Source organism: Falco naumanni, chromosome 17 (genome assembly GCF_017639655.2).
Source record: "Falco naumanni isolate bFalNau1 chromosome 17, bFalNau1.pat, whole genome shotgun sequence".
NCBI lineage: Eukaryota > Metazoa > Chordata > Aves > Falconiformes > Falconidae > Falco > Falco naumanni.
In genome coordinates, this window is record NC_054070.1 from 2,911,745 (window position 1) to 2,936,106 (window position 24,362).

At 62.8% G+C, this 24,362-nt stretch overlaps 1 protein-coding gene across 1 annotated transcript; it reads left to right on the forward strand.

Annotated features, from left to right (window-relative positions):
* Positions 1-767: 767 nt before the first annotated feature.
* On the forward strand, positions 768-23,929 carry PIK3C2B (phosphatidylinositol-4-phosphate 3-kinase catalytic subunit type 2 beta). Its single transcript, XM_040616754.1, is given in 35 exon segments — positions 768-968; positions 7,695-8,087; positions 8,089-8,166; positions 8,168-8,680; positions 10,387-10,487; positions 10,613-10,767; positions 10,908-11,028; positions 13,211-13,322; positions 13,429-13,508; positions 13,588-13,651; positions 14,089-14,235; positions 14,567-14,600; positions 14,933-15,128; positions 16,047-16,169; positions 17,064-17,231; positions 17,414-17,525; positions 17,604-17,746; positions 18,533-18,721; positions 18,901-18,994; positions 19,099-19,193; positions 19,272-19,452; positions 19,583-19,690; positions 19,778-19,870; positions 19,993-20,122; positions 20,403-20,539; positions 20,668-20,837; positions 20,982-21,138; positions 21,232-21,341; positions 21,466-21,667; positions 21,791-21,915; positions 21,992-22,109; positions 22,349-22,430; positions 22,532-22,638; positions 22,724-22,852; positions 22,949-23,929. Coding segments are annotated over 34 exon segments (4,884 nt in total). The 5' UTR covers positions 768-968; positions 7,695-7,766; the 3' UTR covers positions 23,138-23,929.
* Positions 23,930-24,362: the final 433 nt, after the last annotated feature.

A 24,362-nucleotide genomic window follows, 5' to 3' on the forward strand; every position in this document is an offset into this window, starting at 1 on the left:
CCCTCTGGGAGGGGATGGGGGAGCTCCACGGGGTCGCGCACGGCGCTGCTGCGAGTCGTTCCCCCTGCGCTGCCCGAAAGCTCCAGCCCAGCCTTGTGTTTTTCCAGGATGGAAAACGCCAGCAGCCCCGGGGCGGTGGGGGGTTCCTGGGGGGCTGCACCCCCAAGGCAGCCTGCGGGGTCTGCGCTCTGGAACTGCACCGTCGGGCTTGGGGAGGGGGGTGCGGAAAGTTCGTGGGGTTTATAGCAGAACAATGAGACAGTCCCCGGCACATCGCAAAGTTGCCCGTCAGCAAAGTAGAGAGGCAGGACTGGGGGTTCTGTCCTCTCCCGTCATGTCAGGGTCCCCCCTCCGGGACAGGGATGGGGGCAGGGACAAGCCAGCGCTCCTGGGCAGCCGGGAAGGGTCAAGCTGGTCCCACCAAAGGCGTGGGGTGGGCTCTGGGTTGGGTGAGTGGGGGCAAGAAGGCACTTCTGAGGATGCTGGGCGAGCTGCGATGCTCCCTCTGCTCCTGCGGTACAGGGCTCTGGGTCCCCAACTTGCCAAAATGCTCAGGAGTGTATTTAACAGTAAACTCCAGAGATATGTGAGCTATTACCCCTAAGCAAAAGAGATATATTGCTTTAACCGTAGCTATTCACGTGTGTAAGGCCATGCACAAATATAATTGTTCACAGGATCTGGGCCGGGGTGAACTAGCACCAGTGCGATCAAGAAAAATCAATTTTTTAAGCGGGAGGGATGGGGTAGCCGGGAGCTGTGGGGCAAGGGAAACCTGCCTGGCAAATGGGGCACCCAGCTCTCCTGGGCTAACCGCCCCGGCGAGGTGCTTGCCCCACCTCGCCGTGAGAGCACCAAGCGAAGCGAGCTTGGGGAGAGGATCCACACGGCGGCCGGGAGCCAAAGCAGCTGCCTCTCCAGCCCAGAAGCCATGCAGCCAGGCACCAGCCCTCCTTGCACGCTGCAGTGTAAGTAGGTGCTCGGGGGGTGTGTGCAAGCATTGCCTGGAAGCACACTACGGGTGTGTGCACAGCAGTGCCGGGGCTGCCGTGGTCCTGAGTGGTCCTGAGCTATGGGGAGGGACCACTGGGGTTGTAGCAGCAGCAGCAGCAGCATCCGCAGCCCCATCCCAAGTGAGGGGTTTCCCTGCATGGCGGGTGCTCTGGAGGAGCTGCATGTGTCTGGCCTGTGTCTGTGGTGTGTCCTTGGGCTGTGCTCTCTCCCGTGGGGTGTAAATCCTGCAGGCAGAGCAGGGCTGAGAAGCCTCAGGAGTTGGTTCCCACTGCAAACTGGGCTGGCTCTGGTGTGCAGCGAGGGGCCGGTCAGGCTCCCTGCACCCCAACAGGGTGCTGTGGGCAGTGGGGTGCACCCCAGCTGCCGCCCATCCTCCGTGCGCCCTGCCAGTTCGGCTGCGGGAGCATCTGGGTCAGGGAGAGCTCTGTGGCAGCAGGGAAGAGCCCCGCGGAGTGTGTGACATGGATACAGCTGCTATCACAGCAGCAGGATCAGTCCCCTGGGGCTCACCCAGACTGCCGGGCTGCAGGGCAGAGGGCAGCCCAGCCCATGCGGGCAGCATGCTGCTGCAGCGAGGAGCGCCGAGGCCGGGGAGGTGCCATGCTTTACGTTACTGCTGCCCTGGGCATGTATAGGGCTCTAGCCCCTATTGCCTAGCTGAGCCCCCGTGCACGCCGTGCATGCAGGAGTGCTGCCGGCAGGCTGCTGTACAGCTGGGTGCACGTACACCCAGCCACGCCACGATGGGTGCTGGCTGCGGAGGAAGCCAACATTTGCATAGGAACCAGGCGCCAGAGCTGGCGTGCCGGGGAGAGCCTGACCACAGTATCCCCCAGGGAGGCTGAGCACTGAGAAAACCTGGCCCTGGGCACGGGTGCTGGGCGCTGGAGCAGCAAGGGTTGAGTAATTTGGAAAGTCTGACCGTGGGTGTGCCCTGGGGCCAGGGAGCAGGGGGAAGCACCAGGGTGTCTTGGTCCCATCCTCGGAGCCTCTGTGGGGCACGTGGGGACGCCGGGAGGGTGCGGTGGTGGGTGGCTTTGCAGAAGGGTCCCACCCTCGCTTTTCCCCGTGCCCCCCTTGCTTCACAGGTGCTGGGTGAGGTTCAGCATCTCCTGTGGAGCCAAGCATGTGGCTGTCATACCTCGCTGCAACGGGGAGCTCTGACATCCCCACCCAACCCCCAGGCTGCCTTCTGCCCCACGCCTGGCTGGGACACCCCCTTGTCCCCTCCATTGTCCCCATCACGGACCCGACTCCTGCTGTGTGGGGCTCTGGGAGGTGCCGCTGCAGAGCTCCCTCCTTCAGCTGCCCTGAGCTGGGGGCTTTCCCGTCCCAAACCCGACCCGTCATCCCAGGGCAGGATTTCCTCCCAAGGGTGGAAATACGTAGGAAAATGTTGGAGGAACCTTTGGCATCAGCCAGCTTCACATCCTGCCTCCTCTGGAGAGCTTGGACCGGACTGGACTTTGCTCTGCTATTAATAGGAGTCATATCGTCTTGAAGAGGAAGAAACTCCTCCTGCTGTAAGACAACAGGTTGGAATCGAGCGGCGCTGGCTGTTTCCAAGGCATTTGCTCAGTTTGGTGTGTGCGGGACGGCAGCTGCCTGATTTTATTTTGCTGTACGTAAACTGGCCGGATCCTGCAGGTCCCTGCGCTGCAGTGGTGAGTGCTGTGACTCTGCCCTGGCCATGGGAGGCTTTAGGGACTGTGGAAGGAGCCATGACCTTTGTGCCTAGTCCACGGTGAGGGTGGCTTCTGGGCAGTGACAGGGGGCCAGGGCTTGGCACAGGGGCTGCAGCTGCGGGGCTGGATCCTGGGGTACAGGGATGAACGCCAGACCCTCCCTACCGCCCTGCCGAGAAATGCTGGTGACAGCTCCAAACCCCCTCCAGAAGCTCCTGGGAGTGCAGCACCTCAGGTTTTTTTGGCTTTTTGCCTGCAAACTGGGCAATACAATGTCTGCTGCGATCAGTTTTGGGGGGAATCGTGTGGGGTTTGGTGTGAGCTCTTTGGAGTGTTGGTTTTGCTGGGTTTTGGGGTGGCAGCTGGTGTTTTGGCAGGGCTGAGTGTGGCTCCAGGAATGAAACGCTCTGAATTTTGGTTTCATTTTTCAATGATCTTTGAGACCAGGTTCCTTTTTGGGACCTCCAATTCCAAACTGGGATGAAAATCCTGTGTTTTACCTGCGCCGAAACACCACCTGGAGACCCACCCAGAGTTTTCCTCGGCCATGATGTTGCCCGGGAGGTCCCAAAAGGCCCCGTTTTGGAGAAGAGGAGAATTGAAACCAGAGAGTGTCTTCTGGAGCAGGGGGAGCTGGGTCCTGCCTGCTCTGGGGGTGCTGGAGCTGGTGGGGTGCCCTGGGAACCTGTCCCTGCCATGCCATGAGCTGCGTGGGATGAGGAGCTGGCTCTGCCTCACAGATAGATCTAGGAGCATCCCCGCTGCCAGAGGATGGTTGCAGAGTCCAGTGCATCCAGGGAGCTTTGTCACCCTGCCACGTGCTGTGACACGCAGCAGGAGCGATGGGATGTAGCTGGGGATGCAGCCAGCAGCAGGCTCCATGTCCCCCAGGCAGGGAAGCCCCCGTGCCATCCTCCTGGCCGGGCAGGGGCTGCTCCGGCGGCTGGGAACGCAGCAGCTCACCCTGTTCAGCGGGAGCGGCAGGATGGATGAATGGACCCGCAGCCCCAGAGGTGAAGGCTGGTGCTTTATCCTTCTCACGGCCGCTCCTCCCTCCGCCGGATTATAAATGGGTGTGAATTGTCTCCTCTGATAGGCATAACATCCATCCCCGGCTCCCACACCCCGGGGAGGTGCCCCTCCGGGGCTCGCTTTGCTTCCTCGCCCTCAGATGTTTGATGTCTTCCCAGATGCTCCGGACTTTTCTATCTGCTCCCAACGCAGCTGCCTGAGCGGGGGAAGGGAGAGAGGGAGGGATGGGAAGAGCCGGGGGTATACAGCAAGCTTGCCCCAGGCTCCCATCCCCAGCCGTGGGGAGGCAGGGCTGGCTGTGGGGTTTGCTCCGCCGTGGGATCCCGTAGGACTATTTTCTGCTCGGCTTTCCTCGTCCCTCCCCATGCTGAGCAGGTGCCGCTCAGCTGCCGGGAGCAGGGGTGGCTGCAGGTGGTGCTGAGCCCCCCAGGTCCTGCCCCAACCAGATGCTCAGCTCTTTGCACAAGGGGGTCATCCCTCCCTGCCCCACCAATGCTGGATGTGGGGACAGGCAGAGCCCTACAGGGTGCCCGTGCGCCCTCTGCCCCAAAGCCCTGCAGAAAGGCTGTCACCAAGGGCCACCACAAAGCAGGACCGGCAGGCGTGGAGGGGTTTTGAGGAGTGAGGGGGCTGACCGAGCCCCTGAGCCCTTGGCGGGCAGGACTTGCCGGCTGCTGTCGGGCTGGGCTGCTCCTGGGTGGATCCCACTGCTCTGGTATTTGAAAAATAAACTCTGTGGGATGTGCCAGCATCGGGGTGTGAAAGCCTCACCCCAAGCTTCCCTTTCCTTCCCAACCTGGGAGGGTGCCCCAGGGCGTGCGGAGCCCGGGGGTGGGCAGGGTGCAGGCAGCGACCAGGGTGAAGCAAATATATCCTGGAAGGGCGGGTGAGCTCGGAGCCTGCAGGGACAAGGGCTTTGGTTTCTCCAGCCACAGCTGCAGCAGGTGCCAACTCTGGGAGCTGGACAAGGGGCTGCCACCAGCAGATGCTCTGGAATAGCATTTAAAAATGCAAGAGGTTCCCGAGAGAGGATTTGGAGCTGGTTTTGCAGCCCTTTGGTCTCAGCACTGATGTTCTCAAGGGCTGTTCTGGAAAGGAGGTTGGTTTTGTGCACCTGGATAGAGAAACGTCCCTCGGCTCTGCTGGTGTGGCCATGCAGAGCACGGGAGGCTGTGGTGCTGTGCGTGGCTCCTGCAAGCCTGCAGTCTCCCTTACGGGCCCATGCTGGTACAAATTGTAAAGAAAATTTAGTTGAACCATAATTTGAGGCTTAGGGCAAAGGGTTTCCAGTGGACAAGTGGTTTTCCCTCCTGTGTGCCTCCTGCCGAGCGGGTAACTCAGCATGGCAAAGCTTTTCTCTGAAAGGTGGCATCCCAAGCTGGATGGGTCTCCTGAGGCTGACGTGACCGTGACAAATGCCAGGAAATTTAAAGTCAGAAAATTATCCCTACGTTATTAGTAGTAGTATTTTAAAGAGGAAAAAAAAACCCTGCTTCTCTCTGTTTCTCTGGAATTCAGCTCCCGCCTCGGGAGCTCCCGGGCTGAGACCTAACTCACGGCTTGCAGTCCTGAGTAATTTTTGTAACAGGCTGCTGCGGGGAGAGAGGCATTCGGTGGCGATGCCAGTGGCTGCTCACCAAACCCCCAGCAGCAGGAGCCTCAGCTGAGGACTTGGATGGCAACCGGGAGAGTCTGGGGCTTTTCCACATGGGTTTGCACCACCTCGGTCCAGCTGCTGCACCGGCTCGGGAGGGTGGGGGCTGAGCCGCCTGCTCAGGGATGCTCGAGGTGTCCCCAGCCGAGGTGACGTCCCCCGGGTTGCACACAGCTCCCTCCGATGTGGCTTTTCTCCAGATGGTGCTGGCACCATAAGGTTGCTGTGCCTGGTGTGGGCTGAGCCTCCCTCCCCATCCCTGTGTCCCATGCTCTGACCGGACCAGGTTTGCTGTGGCCGCCCCGATGCGGGTCCAGCTGCATCCCGCCAGCACACACGGGAGCCTCGGCACGACCAGACGGGAGCGTTTCTCTGCTCAAAACGTCAGCAAAATGCAGATGCTTCTCTTGGAAATGAGAATGGGTTTGTGGCTTTGTCAGCCACAAAAATCGGTTTGATTTTATTGCTTTTGGGTTAAAAGCAGATTTTCTTTGTTCAGCTTCCAGAAGCCCAGGACTGCCAGCTTTTGGGATTTCTATTTTTCCAGGAAAAGCCCACAGCTACCGGCAGGGACCAAAATGCCAAGGAAGGGAACATTTCCAGCCTGTTGTCCCCGTTGAAGCCATTTTTCCAGTTAGAAACCACCAAAAAAAGCTGGTTGAGTGAGGTGCCGGGCCAGCCTGGTGTTGGGGGGCCAAGAGGGACCCATGCTGGCGGGGGGTTCAAACTTGCCTCACTTGCAGGAGATGTTTGCAGCAGGCAAAGCCTGGGCCAGGCTAATTAGCAGCCATCTGGTCCTGCACGGCCCCGGGGTCAAGAGGGCCTGTTTGTGGGTGGGGAGGGGGTGATGTGTTTGGGGGGGCTGCCCTGGGAGATAATCAGCAGCGGGGCTGGGTGAGGATGGTGGGGACCAGCCTGGTGAGGAGGAGGATGCTGCACCAGGTGCTGTGTGCTGGAGGAGGGTGGTCACTAGCCTGGGCTGGAGGTGGTTGCCCCATGCCCTGGGGTGGGATGTGGAGGGCACATGTTGTGCCAGGTGGGCTCTGCAAGCACAGGCTCCCGCTGCCACGGGCACCGAAGGAAGGTCCTCGGGTTCAGCGACGCTCGCAGCCCCCGGCCGTGCTTTCCAACAAAAAGCGCTTGCCATCACTGGGATGGCTGCACCCTTTTGTGCTAAATCAGAGCATCAGCCAGAGCCCTGCGTGGTGCGGAGCAGGTGGTGTGGGGCAGAGCAGAGCCCTGGGTGCCAGTGGGGGTCCCGTGTGCTGAGGCTCGTGAACCAGCCCTGGCCAGAGCCCAAAAACACTCAGCCGCCTCTCAGCTCTAGAGGTTTCAAGTACTGGCCATCTCCAGGGGTTTCGGGCTCGCTCCACTCTTCTGTTTAACATCGACTTTGTTATTTATTTTGCTAGGAAGGGAAGAGGAGGTGAAACATCCTTCCCCGGGGAGCGCGGTGCTGGCTGGGCAGAGCGGAGCCCCCGCTGCGGTCACCGCCCTCTGCGGGTTTTGGTCGGGGGCCAGGGAGCGCAGCTGGATGCTGGAGAGGAGCTGGGTTTGGAGGCTGCGCAGCGCCGGGCGCCGTGGAGGGGCTCAGGGGGACCCGTGGGTCCGTTCTGGGGGGCAGTGGCTGCTGGTGGGTTCTTCGAGCTGAGCCTGATGCTGTGGTGCCCATCACTCTGCCCCGCTGCTTGCTCGCTGGTTGGTGCTGAGAGTAGTGGTGGGATCTGGTGAGCAGCGGGTGGTCCCCCAGGCCATGCACAGGTTTGGGAATGGGATGCTGTGGTCCTCAGATGGGGAAAGAGCAGCGTGCTGCCGGGCAGCACCCAGCCTTGTCCCTTCCTTACCCTTCTCTCTCATCTTTTCCTCTCTGCTTCAAAAAGCCCTAGTTTTGCTAGAGGGGAGTGTCTTTTTCTCAAAGTTGTGATGGTCCCGAGGCCAGCGAGGGGGCTCAGAGCCGTGTCTTGGGCATGCCACCGGGGCATCAGCACCACTGCAAACCCCACAGCCCAGTTACAGGTTGAGTCAGCCCCAGCTGCAGGCAGTGACCCCACTGCCCTCCCCTCTCTGCAGCTTATTTTATCCTCGGGGAAATACTTCGGGCTCCAGCAATAGCCCCAGCAGCTGCCTGCGCTGCCTGACTGGTGGCCACAGGCTCCTGGGTGAGCAGCACAATCTTTATTTAGCCCCTAAACGTTTCCTTTTTTCCATCGCAGAGAGGAAGGGCTGTACCACCAGTGCTGCCAGCCTGACCCTCATTAGCCAGCCTTCCTTAATCGTAGCCATTAACCCTTGCCTTTCCCTTCGCCCAGGTGGCCGGCGGTGCAGCATGCCTTTCTCCTGACCCCTGAGCCCAGGAGGAAGAGGTCCTGGTCCCCGGAGAGATGTCCGCCACGCGCGGCAATGGGGAGCACTGGAAGTCCCTGGAGTCAGTGGGCATCAGTCGGAAGGAGCTGGCGCTGGCGGAGGCGTTGCAGATGGAGTACGACGCGCTCTCCCGCCTGCGGCAGGACAAGGAGGAGAGCCGGGCCAAGCAGCGGGGGGACCAGCCCCTCATCTCCTGGGATGACCCCGCCGAGAGGAACGGCTGCGCCAGCATCAAAGCGGCACGTGGCCTCTCCGGCTCCGACCCCACGCTCAGCTACAACGTCCCAGTGGCACCCGAGGGTCCCCCGGCACCCGGTCCCCCCCCCGGCCCCAACCCCCCTCCGGCTGGACCCCCAGCCCTGGCTGAAGGGACCCCTGGCTGGTGACTACCTGTACATCTTCGAGGGGTCGGGGGGGAGACTTCCTTGGGGAGCCCCTCAACGGCACCTCACCCCATGACGGCGGGGGTGGCTCCCCAAAGAAGCTCTCGCCGCCCCCGCTGCCCCCCCGGCACCCTCTCTGGAGCTCCCCTGAGGGAAGCCAGCACTCGGGGAAGGGGTCCCCCCCATCCTCCAAAGGACCCCAGCCCAGGGACATCAACATGTTCTTGGCGGCCCACGAGCGGGCTCACGGCAAGCTGCTTGGCCGCCGCATCTCCGAGGAGGACCCCTACGGCATTGCCGACTACAGCGGCATCAACGACGCCATCACCTGCCTCAACCTGAAGTCCACCTACGAGTCAGAGGTGCTGCGGGAAGCTTCCCGTGGCTGGAAGGAGGGCAGGAGCATCTTCGAGAAGGAATCGAGTGGCAAGCCGGTGGCACGGAGCAAGACCATGCCCCCCCAGGTCCCCCCGCGGACATACGTCTCCCGCTTTGGCAACCGGAAGAATCTGGCACCGAACAAGAACCGCAGGATCTCCGTCGATCCGGTAAGAGCCTTGGAAGTGGGGCTGGGATGGAGCCAAGGTGCTGGGGAAAGCTGGAAACCCGGCACCCACGTTGCAAACGGGGCCGTGGGCATCTGCAGCTTTGCTGCGTTTCCTTCGCTCCGGGTATTTGTCCCATCACTGGGGCTCCTCAGAGACTTGCTTGCATCACGGTCAGAGGCATCCGCACGCTGAGACGCTGTCCCTGGGGGTTAATAAGACCTTTCCAGATTGCACAGCTCCCCGAGGGGTGCGGGATTGTGCAACCGTGGCCAAAACCCTCTGGGGTGGGTGAAGCAGGGCCAGGAAGCCAAGCAGAAGGGCAGGTCCCACCCAGTCGTCACCCTGCTGCCACCGAGCAGGCGGGATGCTCCGTGTGCTGCCATCCGAGCACTGCCTCCCCGCCTCACCCTCACGCCCAGACTCTGCTGGACCCCAGATACTGGCCAGACCCCGCAGGCAGAGCCCGGTGCCCTCTGGAGGGTGCGAGCGGTGCCCAGCACCGCAACACACGGGCATCCAGGAGCTGCTGTGCAAGGGATGCAAGCGCCGCTGTCTCCGGAGCCTGCGCTGCAGGTGGTTTGCAGCAGGCGCGTGTTCCGCTGGCTTGCAAAATGTCACAAGATCCTCTGGAAAGAGCCAGGAGATTCTTCCCGAGAGCTAGGCAGTCGCTTTTCTGTTCAGCTTGCAACGTCCTTTCGCATCCCAGCTCCCTTCTTCCCTCCGTTGGGCAGTGAGTGGGCTATCTCCCCTCCACGCACCGAGGCGCTGGGGGCTGCTGGTGCTGCTGCCGTCTCTCCCCCGGGGCTGCCAGGTCCCTTGTCCGCACCAGGGTGCCCGTCACAGGGGCAGAGCCCTGGCTGTGGCGCAGCTCATCCCGCCTCCCACAAGAGGAGGAGATAAATAAGGGAGAAGCTGCCTTCCTCACGGGATGCCCCCTCCCCGGGGAGCAAGGGATGCAGCTGGGGACCGCTGGCAGGGGCTACGTAAGTCACTCTCAGCTTCCTTAGTGCCAGAAACTAATTATAAAAGAGCATTAAAATTGTCTTTAGCGGCTGCTGTGTTCTCTGCCTTTCTCTGCCTCCCTTTAGCTGTTGCCTGGGTTAATTGCTCTGACAGTGGAGCCATTGTTCGCTGCAAAAGAGCGATGGAGGCAAGGGACCCCCACGCGCGGGGGGAGCCTGGCACGGCCGTGCCGCCTGCCCCGGCACCACGGTGGGAGAGCAGCATGCAGGGCCAGGCATGGGCAGGGCTCTGCTGTGGCCCCTGGGTGGCCTGGGGACAGTCCCTGCCTGTCCCACAGCATCCTTGGGTCCGTCTCTGCCCATTCCCTGTCTCACTGGAGAATCCACCCAATGGGGCTTTTGGAAACAGGCTGGAAGTGGCCAGTTTTGTGGGCAGGGGGCTGGGGGCAGTAAGATCTCGGGTCTCCCTTCTCCCGGCTATGGGGAAGGTGCCGGTGCAGATGTAGATGATGCATCCTGCGGCTGGTGCCCGCCTGGCCCAAACCCCTCCTGTGCTGGACCACGTGCCCCCCGTGCTGCTGCAGAGCTGCTTTTCCCCCGGCCGCAGCAACACCAGGGCGAGCAAAGGCTCTCGGTGCCCGGTGCTCTATAGGGGGGATCTGGCAAACCTGTCCTGGGTGGGCGATGGGCTGGAGCCCCCCAGAACACCGCAGCTGGCTGATGGGCTCATGCTGTACCCTGTAGGTTGCCCCCCGGCCGCACTCCTTTGCCAATGGCTACGAGCTTTTCGAAGTCTCCGAGGAGCGGGATGAGGAGGTGGCTGCTTTCTGCCATATGTTGGACGTGTGAGTACCTGGCTGGGGCAGGAGCATCCCACTGCAAAATGCCCCAAAACAGGGCATTTTTGGCGGGGTGGGTGGACCAAAACCCAAAGCAGAGCAGCATCTCTGACCTGTCCCTACCTCTGCAGGCTGCGTTCCGGCTACAGCACCACGGACTATTCCCTCACTGGCTTGGTGTGGAGTGCCGTCAACCTCAGCCCCGAGCAGCTGGGCCATGGCATCAGCCTGAAGGTGACAGTGGTGTGTGACAGCCTGCGGGAGCCCCTCACCTTCACCTGCGACTGTAAGTGTCCCACACTGTGCAGCCGCTTGCCCGTCCCCCCTTGCAGCAGTTGTTGGGGGGACCCCAGCAACCCCGAGGTGAAGGCTCAGGGGGGGTCCCACCATCCCCAGAGCTCATGGTGCTGTTCCTTCTTCCCGCAGGCTCCTCCACTGTGGACTTGCTCATTTACCAGGCACTGTGCTACACGCACGATGAGCTGCACGCTGTCGACGTCGAGGACTTTGTGCTCAAGATCTGTGGCTTGGAGGAGTTCCTGCAGAAGTGAGTGTCAAGGGGGGGACACACAACACACCCCAGGCACGCCAGGGTTCACGCTTTTGGCTGTGCTCGCCCCGTGCGTGGCCTCAGCCGGGTGTGATGGATGGCCAGGGCTGATCTCCATGTGCACAGCGGGAGCCTCCCCGCTCCGTTTCCTGCCTCTCAAGCCGTGGCGATGCTCTTGCCAAAAGCAGCATGTTGGGAGCATCTTCCCTGGTGGCAGAGTATCCGTCATGCTGACCTCTGCGTGCCTGGAGAAAGGCCTGAAAACCAGGGAGATGCCAAAAAAAGCTCTTTGGAGGAGTCTTAATAACAGCCATGTCACTGAGCAGAGCAGCAGAGCTCGGCTTCTCCCAGCCTGCTGTTTAAATCCCAGGAGAAGGTGGAAAAGTGATGTGTTGGGGGCACAGGAGCATCAGGGCTGCGGTGGGTTCCCTCGCTGCAGAGCCGTGGATGGGTGATGGGGACTGAGACCTGCACAGATCCCTCCTGCTCTCCCTGCCTTGCCGCCTTCCCTGGAGGAAGGCTGTATTTCCGTAGGGGTTTGGGGGTCTGACGGCTGGGGAGAGCTCTCTGCAGAGGGAGATGCAGCAGCCATGCATGCGCAGGCACACGCCGTCCTTCCCAGTGACGTGGTGCAGCAAGCCAGCTCCTGCTGCTGGAAAGCTGCCCTGGGCCTGGCCCTGCCATGGGAAATCGGTGGGAAATTTGCCATAGCCTCCGGGAGCTGCCGGTTTAGGCCCTAAAGGGGCAGCTGGGAATTGCTCAGCCTGGGAGAGCCTGTGCAGCACCCGAGCGGAGGGCGAGTGGAGCCCAGCCTCCGCTCCTGGCTGCCCAGCGTGGCTGCCCAAAGAGGTTATTCCCATCGGTGCTGAGCCCTTGTGCTGCCAAGCAGCCCAGTGCATGTATGTGCACGTGTGTACACGTGTGCACATGTGTGTTTGCACACAGCAGGGGTGCGAGCTGGTTAACTAGCTGTGGGTACCGCAGCATTTCCATGTGGCAAACCTCTGCTGTGGGTGGCTGGGGGCTGCCAGGGAGCACCCAGCTGTAGGATGGATCCAGCCAGCTTGGAGGGCATTTCCCAAAGGGATGAACCTCCAGGTTTTTTGGTAGGGAATGGTGTCCTGGGCACAGAGTGGGACAGTCCCTGACAAGCATTTCCCGGAGCTGGTGTGGGCCGGTGGTGCTGTATCTCCCAGGGCCCTCAAAGGACCTTTGAGAAAGCCCTGGGACATAAAGCCCTTTTGTCGCTGATCTTTTCTTTCCACATCTTCCTGTGGCAGAGGAGATGCTGGAAGTGCCAAAACCCTCCCTGCAGAGCTGGTTGGGTCCTTGAGCTCGGCAAACCAGCCTGAGCTGCTGTCACTTGCTGCCCCTTTGCTTTTGCAAGGCGCAGAGGGAGGCAGGACCAGGCAGGGGTGCAGGATGTGCACCCAAGGGCACGTTGCTGCCTGTGCAACTGGCTGTGGGCAAGGCTTCCCGTGATGCTTTCCCCATGTGCCGCCTCCCTGGCCAGGACCTGGCACTGGCGATGTCCTTGTCCCCTGCAGCCCTGTGAGCCCTCGGGGGTGCCTCTCCCATCCCCCCCTTGCCCCAGGATCCTGCCATTGCAGCTCCATCCTGCTTGCAGCCTCCCGCACCCCCTGGGCACTGTGCCTGTGGCTCTGCCGCGCTGGCAAGGGCTGAATTGGCTCATTCTCCCCCATAGCCGGCAAAGAAATCGGATGGCAAGCTGAGTGGGTCCCGTTCTGGGGGGGGTCCCATGCCAGTGGGGGTGCTGGGACCAGGCAGTCCCTCCCTGCTCCCAGGGCTTGCCCTGGTCCTGCTGCCAGCTGGAGCATCCTCTGGCTCCTCTGGTCCAGCTCTGCTTCCCACGCACCGCTGGGCAGGTCCTGGCACAACGGGCTCCTCCACACCCGCTCCTGGCTCTGTCGGCGCTGGCTGGGCCGGGCACAGCTTTTTGGGAGGGCACAGGGGAGGGAGGGAAAACAATAACCTATTCTTCAGTGCAAGCGCCCGGGTGCCACAAAGGTCCATTTGCAGGCGAGGCAGCCATGGCAGAGCCCCAGCTGACACCGCCTGGCCGCAGGGCGTTGGCATGGGGCATCCTGGGTTGAATTTTGGGGTGTCACATGTGATCGAGAGGGGCTGCGGGCTCAGCGTGTGGTCTCTGTCCCTGCAGCAAGCACGCGCTGGGCAGCCACGAGTACATCCAGCACTGCAGGAAATTCGACATCGATATCCGCCTGCAGCTGATGAAGAGGAAGGGGGTGCGCAGCGACCTGGCCCGGACGGTGGGTGTCTGGGTGTGGGGACAGCACGGGGGTGTCCGTGCCATCTCCCTGCGGTGGGATCACCCGCGTGTGGCCAAGCTGTGGCACAACATCTCTCCATCTCCAGGCAAACGATGACCAGAGCCCCTCCACGCTCAACCACTACATCCATCTGCAGGAAAGACCCATCAAGCAGACCATCAGCAGGTAGGGGGGACGTGGCAGGACTGCTCCCCGCGCCAGGTGCCCTCCTGGCCAGGGCTGAGCTCTGCTGTCTGTCCCTTAGGCAGGCCCTGAGTCTTCTCTTCGACACCTTCCACAACGAGGTGGATGCTTTCCTAGCAGCCGAGGTGAGCACCAGGGATGGAAGGGGACATTTGCCTCATTTTAGGAAAAATTTCTTCGCTGAAAGGGTTGTCAAGCATTGGAACAGGCTGCCCAGGGACGTGGTGGAATCACCACCCCTATAAGTGTTCAAAAAACTTGTAGATGTCGTGCCTAGGGACGTGGTTTAGTGGTGAGCTTGGCAGTCCTGGGTTAACAATTGGACTTGATGATCTCAAAGGTCTTTTCCAACCTAAATGATTTTATGATTTGCTGCAGGGTCTTTCCCCCTTTCGTTATGGGGCTCTAAGGGTGCATCAGAGGAGGGAGAAGGCCATGAAAATAGGGGAAACTGAGGCACAGGCTGGCGCACCTCCCAGTGCATGGCGTGCGGGCTGCAGGGAGCAGCCCCTGCCTCCTCGGTTGGCTGGGGGTCCTGCATCAGCCCCCCTCTTCCTTCCAGGGAGACTTCCCACTGAAGGCAGAACGGGTGATCCAGTCAGTCATGGCCATCTGCAACGCCCTGGCTGCCGTCGAGTCCCAGGAGATCACGGCAGCCCTCAACCAGATGCCGCCCTGTCCTTCCCGCATGCAGCCCAAAATCCAGAAGGTGAGTGATGGGCGCTGGGGGGCTGGTCCCTGCGGGGTGCTGGGGCTGGGCGGCTCGACCGGGAGATGCAGAGGGGAAGCGGGTTTTCCTATCTGACTTCTTTCCCTCCTTCCTCCCACCGTACCACGTGGAAAATTCCTCAATAGCGGGAAGCAGGCAGCTGCCTGGCCGTGCTGCCTGCTCCGGCAGCCAAGCATCCCGGGCCGGTTACGTAAAGCGGCTGGCTTGGCGAGCTGCTGCCCGCCGACACCGCGGGGCTGATTCTGATGTTGCTCTGGTGGTTTTTTTTTTTTACTGTTTTTTTGTTGTTTTTTTTTTTTTTCCTCAACAGGATCCAAATGTTCTGGCCAAGAGGGAAAATCGAGGTATTTCTGTTCTCCTCCTCCCCTTCTGGGCTCCAGTTCTTGGTGCTTTTAATCTTCAAACCCCTCCCCCTTAATTATTAAGGCCAAATAGTTTGAAACTATTCTGGTTAAGAAAAGAGGGTTTCTGGAGGCTGTTTTTCCTCCCCACGAGCTCAGCAAAATGGGAAGCCTGAAACTCTCCCTCTGACCCTCTTTGTCCCAGGGGGGACCTGCCCACGGTCTGGCCCCAGGGTCCCTCCAGCATCACGACCCCAGCCCAGAGGGATGCCATGGGGGGGGGGCAGCGGGGCCAGCAGCCGCCCCGTCTCACCCCTCTCCCACCTCCCCTTCAGAGAGGATCGTGGAGAGCCTGACAGCCGCCATCCTCAACCTGGTTGAGCTCTACTGCAGCACCTTCAACGCCGACTTCCAGACAGCCGTGCACGGGAGCCGGGAGCACGGCGTGGCGCAGGAGGCTCGCCTGCTCTCCTGCCCGCTCTCCTTCACCGTCTATGCCACCCACCGCATCCCCATCACCTGGGCTGCCAGGTAAGGGCAGCCGCCTGGACCTGGCTCTGCCTGCCTGTCCTGGGGCTCACACTTGCCTTAAACACCCCGTTAGCAGGGGTGTCCCTCCCTGGGCAGCTGAGGAGTGTCCCATTGTCCCAAATATTCAGCAGGTGGGGAGGGAATAAAAGCAAACCCACCTCAAGGGCAGGGATATGGGGCTGCTGGTGCTCACGGGGTGGTGAGGGATGCTCGCAGCCAGCTGATGCTGGAGCTTCTGGGTGGGACGGGCTCTGCCACGCGCTCCCATCCCAACCCGGCGGATCCCCAGGGCTGCAGCATCACTCACGGGCTCGCCGCCACCCGGGGGATGTGACAGATGGCCCCGGTGCAGCAGGGCTGGGCTGCCCTCGCCCCGCATCAGCAGCGTGCTCCTTTGTTAGGTGCCTTGGTGCCCGTACCCGCTTTCAGCCCCACGCGGGGGGATGGCGGGGGTCCGGGCGGGCAGCAGGAGCCCACCGCGGGGAGGGCGTGTGAGGCAGTGGCGCCAGCCGCAGCCGCCCCGCCAGGGACCCCTCGCCTTTGTCCTGTCCTTAATGTATTCCCCTTGGTGACTGGCTCCGAACAAAGCGGGTAGCCTGGGAAATGCCGGCATCCCCTGACCTCCAGCGCCCTGCAGCCCTCCCCGGATTCTCGCTCGGCACCTGCCACATGGCAGGGCCCCCCCCCGGCAGCCCCCTGTGTGATGGTATGCACGGTGGCATATGGGGATGGGGGTTCCCGGGCCCCCTTCCCAAGCCCAGCCTGGGGAAAACGCGGAGGGTCAGCACCTCCATCCTCCCCACCCCGCTGGTGCAGGATTTGCCCCACGGTGGGGTGAACCCCTGGGTGCCGGCTCCCCTGCCCCAGGCAAAGCGCCCCCCTGCCCCCAACTCGCAGCTCCCTCTGTTCCCCTTGCAGCTACGAAGATTTCTACCTCTCCTGCTCCCTCAGCCATGGCGGCAAGGAGCTGTGCAGCCCCCTGCTCACCAGGAAGGCCCACGTCTACAAATACCTCTTCCACCTCATCATATGGGACCAGCAGTAAGGCAGCACCCTGGCCGTGGGGTGGGGGGGGGGTCCCAGTGCCGTACCCAGCCACAGTGCCTTCCTCCTCCTCCTCCTCCTCCTCCTCCTCCTTCCCTGCTCCAGCAGCTCCTCTCGGTGCCTCTCCCCAGTTTTGGGGTGTCGGAAGCTCTTGTGTCATCCCTGGGAATAGCACCGGCACCGGCGCCAGCTCTGCCCTCCCTGGAGCTGCGTGTTTACACCCGGGAAAGGGGATCTGCTCCAGAAATAGCCCTGGGAGCAGGCAGGGAGGCTGTGCTGAGCCCTCGCCACGCCTGGCATTCACAGCAGCCCAGGGAGGTGGGGAGGGACTGGATAATTTTAGAAGGTGCCGGTGCCCCCCAAGGACAGGCACCGAGCAGCCAGCGGGACAGCGGGGAGCAGAGAGGTGCCGGTCCCCTCCGTGGGGCAATCCCCTTCCCGTGCCCACCCACGGGCGGGATGTAGCTGCCACCCTGGGCTCCCTGGGAGTATCGGAGAGGAGCCTCAGTCCCGGGGTCCCACGCAGCCTCCCCTGGCCGTGGGACGAGGTCAGCGTGTGGTGGGGGCCCTCCATGGTGGCCCTCCTGCCCCGCGGTCACCTTCCTGGGACAGAGAGCAGCGGGGCTCCCCGGTGCTGGGAGACGACCGAGGTATGCGAGCTGGTTCTCCCCAAACTCTGCTGTCCCCTCCGGGGTGTCTGCCCGTGCCATGGGACCTCCAGCCCATGCTGGGGGGGCGCATGGCACCCCCAGTGCCAGCAGCAAAGGCGTCTGTTGGGCTGGGCTCTCCTGGGGCATGCTTGGTATCCCAAGGCAGAGGGCTGGCTGGTGCCACGGGGTGCTGCCAGCGCCCATCCCCCGCACGGCTGAGCCACCGGCTGCTCTCTTGCAGGATCTGCTTCCCTGTCCAGGTGAACCGTCTGCCACGGGAGACGCTGCTCAGCGTCACGCTCTTTGCCGTGCCCATCCCACCCCCAGGGAGCTCCTCCGACGCCAACAAGCAGCGGCGGGTTCCTGAGGCCCTGGGCTGGGTGACCACCCCTCTCTTCAACTTCAGGCAGTACGTGGGGCATCCCATGGCGACAGGCACGGCGAGGGGCTGTGCTGGCACCCCCGGGGTAGGGCAGGAGGGTCCCCACAACCTCAGCTCAGCGTGGGGACAGCATCACTGCAGTTGTGCCACCCTCCTGCCCCAGCAGAGTGGCACCCGGTGTCAGGCTGTCACCCCTCCTTCTCCTCCAGGGTCCTGACCTGCGGGCGAAAGCTCCTGGGCTTGTGGCCGGCGACCCAGGACAACTCCAGAGCCAGGTCAAGTGCCCCTAACTTCAACCAGCCCGACAGTGTCATCCTGCAGGTACGTTCTGGCGGTGGGGGGGTCCAGGGGGACACACTCGCACCGAGCCCCCCTCCTCACCCTCTGCCTCTGCCCCAGATCGACTTCCCCACCTCCACCTTCGAGGTGAAGTTCACCAGCCCACCGGCAGCCGAGTTCAGCCCCAGGTACGAGTTCGGCAGCCTGGGGGAGGAGGACCAGCGCAAGCTGCGGGAGGCGATGCAAAAGAAATCGCTCTACTGGTAAGCGACCTGGGGCGGGAACGGCATCACTCTGCCAGGGGGGGCTCTGCTGGTAGACCCCCAGCACTGCCCCCGGCATGCACAGCAGGTATCTGAGGGTCTAACCCTGCCTTGGAGGCTGGGCACGAGGCTGGAGCCTGGCATTTGACAGAGCTGCCTGCTGCAGCTGCCTGTCGCCAGTCCTGCGCTCTGCCCTCCCCAGCGACCCCTCTCTGGGGAGGGTCTCTCCAGCCATGTCCCCCTCAGCGGGGAGAACCACCCAGCCCCTCATCCAGCCTGGCACCCGTAGTCCTCCAGCGCTGGCTATAAACGGGAGGATCAAGTGTCGGCAGCTGTGCCGGGATCTGCTGCGCAGGGCGGTGCTGACGCTCCTTGCAAAAAATGCCCGGGGTGCACAGCCAGCCTGGCTGGCTTGGGGGTCCCCAGACAGGGGGCCATCCCTGCAGCAGCTCAGTCACCCCTGTGCATGGGTGCTGGGGTCCTGGCTGTCCCCTGGGGGACAGGGTACAGTGTGGGGATGGCAGGGAGCCCCCAGCATCCTGCAGCACCACGCAGACCTGTCTGCTGGCAGGGATGCAGGCAGGATCCTGCTCTCCATCCATTCTTTTTGATGGGCAGGTCTGTGGTGGGGCAGCAGGGGGGACTCGGAGGGGTTTATCAGTGTCCCACGCACCGTGCGCGGTAGGGGCAGAGGGATGCGCGGTCCCCAGCCCGCCAGCCCCATCCCATCCATGCCATCCCCTCCCTTGCCCCTGAGCCGTGCTCCCTGTCCCCCTGGTGCCGTAGGCTGATGGATGCCGACCGCAAGCAGCTGTGGGAGAAGCGCTACTACTGCCATGCAGCACCCGGCTCCCTGCCCATGCTGCTGGCCAGTGCGCCCAGCTGGGAGTGGGCCTGCCTGCCCGACATCTACGCCCTGCTCAGCCAGTGGACCTGCATGAGTCACCAGGATGCCCTGGGGCTCCTGCACGCCACGTAAGCCACCGGTGGGCTGCGGGTGCCAGCGGGCTGCGGGTGCCGCAGGGCTGCGGGTGCCGCAGGAATGTGTGCTCTGGCACTGCTGCCCTCCCCGCGCAGGCAGGGAGAAGGCAGCGGTGGCAATGGCAGGGGGGATGCTGAGGATGCTGTCCCCCCGATGCCTGTCCCGGCTGCAGGTTCCCGGACCAGGAGGTGAGGAGGACAGCCGTGCAGTGGATCGACTCCATCTCCGACACCGAGCTGCTGGACTACCTGCCCCAGCTGGTTCAGGTATGTGGTGGGACTGGGATGTGGCATGGGGTGCGTACCAGGACTGGGACGTGGCAGGGGGTGCATCCCCATCCTACTGTGCCCCAAACCTGTCCCCTCTCCAGGCCCTGAAGTATGAGTGCTACCTGGACAGCCCACTGGTGCGCTTCCTCTTGAAGCGAGCGATCTGCGACCTGAAGATCACCCACTACTTCTTCTGGTGGGTTTGAGGGGGGGCTGGGAGCGGCAGGGGGGGCCCTGGGGCTCGCCTGACCCCGTGTGTCCCTGCTCCAAGCAGGCTGCTGAAGGACGGCCTCAAGGACTCCCAGTTCAGCATCCGTTACCAGTACCTGCTGGCAGCTTTGCTCTGCTGCTGCGGGAAGGGGCTGCGGGAGGAGTTTGACCGGCAGTGCCTGCTCGTCAACACGCTGGCCAGGCTGGCCCAGCAAGTGCGGGATGCTGCCCCGTCCGCACGCCAGGTGGGTGCTGGGGTGGTGGGAGGGGGTGCAAGGGGGTGCCAGGCTGTGTCTGACCCCCCCATCCCATCCCATCCCATCCCATCCCATCCCATCCCATCCCTTCCCATCCCATCCCATCCCCACCCCACAGGGCATCCTCCGTGAGGGGCTGGAGGATGTGAAGCAGTTCTTCAAAGCAAACGGGTCATGCCGGCTGCCACTAAGCCCCAGCCTGCTGGTGAAGGGGATCGTGCCCCGGGTGAGTGCCGGAGCTGGGGGTGTCGGGGGGGCTCCTCTGCCCGCAGCCGGCTCACCCTGATGGGCTGCCCCTTCCTCCCCATGGCAGGACTGCTCCTATTTCAACTCCAACGCCGTCCCCTTGAAGCTCTCCTTCCAGAATGTTGATCCTCTTGGGGAAAACATCCGAGTCATCTTCAAGGTGAGCTCGTCCTCCCAGCAGTGTCTAAACCCCAGCACGGCTGCCCCGACCCCTGTGGGGCTGGCTCAGCTTTGCCCCCGCTGCCCCCCGGCTCTGATGGCTCTTCCTTCTTCTTCTCGCAGTGTGGTGACGACCTGCGGCAGGACATGCTGACGCTGCAGATGATCCGGATCATGAACAAGATCTGGGTGCAGGAGGGGCTGGACATGCGCATGGTCATCTTCCGCTGCTTCTCCACTGGCCGCGGACGAGGTAACCCAGCATCGGGCCGTCCCCCGGTGGCATCGAGCCCCAGGTCACGATGCTCTCAGGCTGGTGAGGTCCTGAGGCTCTGCTAGAGAAGAGCTGCTCTGGGTAGCTGTGATCCACCTTCGGGTCTGGTCCCACCAGCCCGTCTGTAGGAATGTGGCTTTGCAGGCTGTCACTCAATGGTGACGGCTGGGGAGCGGCTGGGTTGGTGGCAAGGGGGGCTGGGGTCTCGGTGCCCCCCAGGTGGGATGGATGGGTCTCACCCTGCTGTCTCGGCTGCCAGGCATGGTGGAGATGATCCCCAACGCCGAGACCCTACGCAAAATCCAGGTGGAACATGGTGTGACGGGCTCCTTCAAAGACCGGCCGCTGGCAGACTGGCTGCAGAAACACAACCCCGAGGAGGATGAGTATGAGAAGGTGAGGAGGAGCCTGGCAGGGTCCCCGCTCCTCATGCACCCCCGAAGGATGAGACCCTTCGCTTCGCAATGTGTCCAGCCTTTCTCCACACCCAGTTGCTCCTTCCCTCCCTCCCTCCCTCCTCCCAGGCCGTGGAAAACTTCATCTACTCGTGCGCCGGCTGCTGTGTGGCCACCTACGTGCTGGGGATCTGCGACCGGCACAATGACAACATCATGCTCAAGACCACCGGCCACATGTTCCACATTGACTTTGGCAGGTTCCTGGGCCACGCACAGATGTTTGGCAACATCAAGAGGTGAGAAATACCCTCGGCATCTCCTTCCCCCTTGCTCGGGCTCATCCTTGTGGGGTGATTTTGTGGGTGAAGCCCCTCTTCTTGTCCCAGGGGTGGGTGACCCCTGGCTGCGCTCACTTTCTGTCCTTCCCCCCCCCGATGCAGGGACCGGGCACCGTTCGTCTTCACTTCGGACATGGCGTACGTCATCAACGGGGGGGACAAGCCCTCCAGCCGCTTCCACGACTTCGTTGACCTGTGCTGCCAGGCCTACAACCTGATCCGCAAGCACACCCACCTCTTCCTCAACCTGCTAGGGCTGGTGAGAGCCGGGGGGCCGCACGCCCACCCCCCCAGGCGTGGCAGAGGGGTCCTCCTGCCACCACCTGCCCTCACCCCCTGCCTTGCCTCCCAGATGCTGTCCTGTGGCATCCCTGAGCTCTCTGACCTGGAGGACCTCAAGTATGTCTACGATGCCCTGAGGCCACAGGACTCTGATGCTGATGCCACCACCTACTTCACCAGGTAGAGGACACGGGTGTCTGGTGGGGCAGGAGAGGATGGAGGGAGCCCCCGGATGGAGGCACCAGCTCCAGCTCAGCACACTGACGGGCTTCTCCGTGCTGAGCACGTGGTGGCCTCGTTGCAGGTTGATCGAGTCCAGCCTGGGCAGCGTGGCCACCAAGCTCAACTTCTTCATCCACAACCTGGCGCAGATGAAGTTCACGGGCTCCGACACGCGGCCGACCCTCTCCTTCGCTCCCCGCACGCACACCATCAAGACGTCCGGCCGGATCCGCGACATCTTCCTCTGCCGCCACGAGAGGGTCTTCAACCCCAGCAAGGGCTACGTGAGTGGGGACAGTTGGGGACAGGCAAAGTGACAGCTCAAGCATTTCTCAAGTTCCCAGCCCCGTCTGTGCTCGGGGCACCCCAGGGTCCCCATCCCCATGCCACAGCCCATCTCTCTGCAGACCTACGTGGTGAAGGTGCAGCGGGAGAGCCCAGGAGAGGTGACCTTCGTGCAGCGCACCTTCGAGGAGTTCCAGGAGCTGCACAACAAGCTGCGCCTCCTCTTCCCCTCCTCACTGCTGCCCAGGTACCCCTGCAGACCCTCACAGACCCCTGGGGTTCCCCACCGCCCCCCGGGCTTTGCTGAGCATCCGTCCCCACAGCTTCCCCAGCAGGTTTGTCATCGGACGGTCACGGGGCGAAGCGGTGGCTGAACGGCGCAAGGAGGAGTTGAACGGCTACATCTGGCACCTTATCCATGCTGCGCCCGAGGTGGCAGAGGTGCGGAGCTGGGGGGGCGTCCCAGCAGGGCGGGACGGGGGCTGCTGCCTCCTGAGAGATGGGGACGATGCCAGGGTTGCCGGTGAGGTGGGAAGGTGCTCGGTGGCCAATGCACCACGTGAAGCATCGGCGCAGGCACCGTGTGCGTAAGCCATTGCCACGTGCGCTGTGCACCGGTCCCGAAAGGTGGAGGACGTGGTCACCTCCATCACCGCTAACGTCACCTCCTCGCCCCGCAGTGTGACCTCATCTACACCTTCTTCCACCCCCTGCCACGGGACGAGAAGGCGGCTGGCACAAACCCGACCCCAAAGCCAGCAGGTAGCAGGGCTGGTGGCAGCGCTGGCAGCCAGCCGGCACCGTGAGGGGTGATGGCGGGGGGCTCCCGTCCCACCTGCGCCCCCTCCTCTCCTCTCTTCCAGACGCCACATGGGCCCGGCCCCTAGGGAAGGTCGGTGGGGAGGTGAAGCTCTCCATCTCCTACAAGAACAACAAGCTCTTCATCATGGTGATGCACATCAGGGGGCTGGTAGGTGCGCGGTGCCCGGTGGCAGCAGGGATGGGGGGTCTGCCCCACCGCTGCACTCACGGGCACCCCCTGCTCTGCCCCACAGCCACCGTTGCAGGATGGCAATGACCCTGACCCCTACGTCAAGACCTACCTGCTGCCTGACCCCCAAAAAACAACCAAGAGGAAAACCAAAGTGGCCCGGAAAACATGCAACCCCACTTACAATGAGATGGTACGTGGGATGGGGATGGGGGTCAGGGGGTCTTGGGGGGGGGGGGGGGGGGTGGGTGGGCTGTAGCTGAGGGTCTGCCCCGTTCTGCCCCCGCAGCTGGTCTACGACGGGATCCCCAGGGGGGACCTACAGCAGCGGGAGCTGCGTCTGAGCGTGCTGAGCGAGGAAGGCTTCTGGGAGAACATCCTCCTCGGAGAGGTCGGCATCCGCCTGCGGGACCTCGACCTGGCGCAGGAGAATATGGGCTGGTTCGCCCTGGGATCCCGCGGCCATGGCACCCTCTGAGGTCCCCCCGCCAGGGCTGGGAACCCACGGCACCGCTGCTGTGGCTCTGCCCCCTCTGGGATGTGCCCATAGGGACCGGGTACCGATGGGCGCTGCCGCAGGCGTCTTCTTTTTTAAGTTTACCTTGTGTCAAGGGAGCAACACGGGGAGGGAGGGGCAGGGAGGACCGGTGGGGCACTTTGGGGAGGGTATTTCTTCCTTTGGGATATTTGTATTTTAATTTTTTTTAATAACGAGTAGCGTGCGGCCGGGCACCGGGGCAGAGAGGAGAAGGGAGGCGAGTGGGCTGGGGGCGTGTGGACCCGCAGAGCTCCGGGTGCTTCTCCAGCCAGGAGCTGCCTGCCTGGAGCCGGGCAATTCTCATCCCGGGGAATTCGCTCCCAAAGGAGAGCGGTGTGGCGGGGCCGTGCGTGGTGCCGGTGACCCCCTTGATGCCATGGGAAGGGGACAGCCGGCCACCCTTCTTGTCCCCATGGTTGTGGGGACATCTCCTCATCTGCCGTCCAGCGCCAGAGCCGGGGATGCCTGCGCCGGGGTGCGGGCTTGGTGCCTGTGGTGCTTTGTTTACAGCAAGAGCTCCGTAAACGGATGAAATGTTTCTCAGGATCGAGAATAATGAACTTAACCTTTATATTAAAAGTTTTAAATATTGTATCTAGCGGGAGTTGAAGGGGGAGGGGGGAGTTGAAGGTCTGGCCCCACCAGCGGCTGGGGCTGCTGGAGCTGGCACCCCCCTGCGTCGGGACCCTCCTGCCTGTAATACGATGGCGTGAAAATAAAGGAGATGAAACGCACGGGGTGCTGTGTGGGCCCTGCCTGCACATCTGCCCGCACATCTGCCTGCGCCTGTGCCCACACATCTTCTTACATCTCTGCCAGCACATCTGCCCCCACTTCTACCTGCACATCTTCTTGCATCTCTGCCTGCACATCTACCTGCGCCTATGCCCACACATCTTCTTGCATCTCGGCCTGCACATCTGCCCGCATCTTTACTTGCACATCTGCCTGCACCTCTGCCTGCCCCCCGGACCCGGGCGTCCCCCCGGACCCGGCTGCCCCCCCGCTGTTCCCCCTCGCCGCCAGAGGGGGCGCTGCCGCGCGGCGCCCTCCGGCTGATGCAATCCCCACGCGGAAGGAGGGGCGGTGCCTCCGCCCCGCCGGCGGCCGCCCGGGGGGCGTGGCTTCCCTGACGCCGCGCCGCTGGCCAATGGGGGCCGGCGAC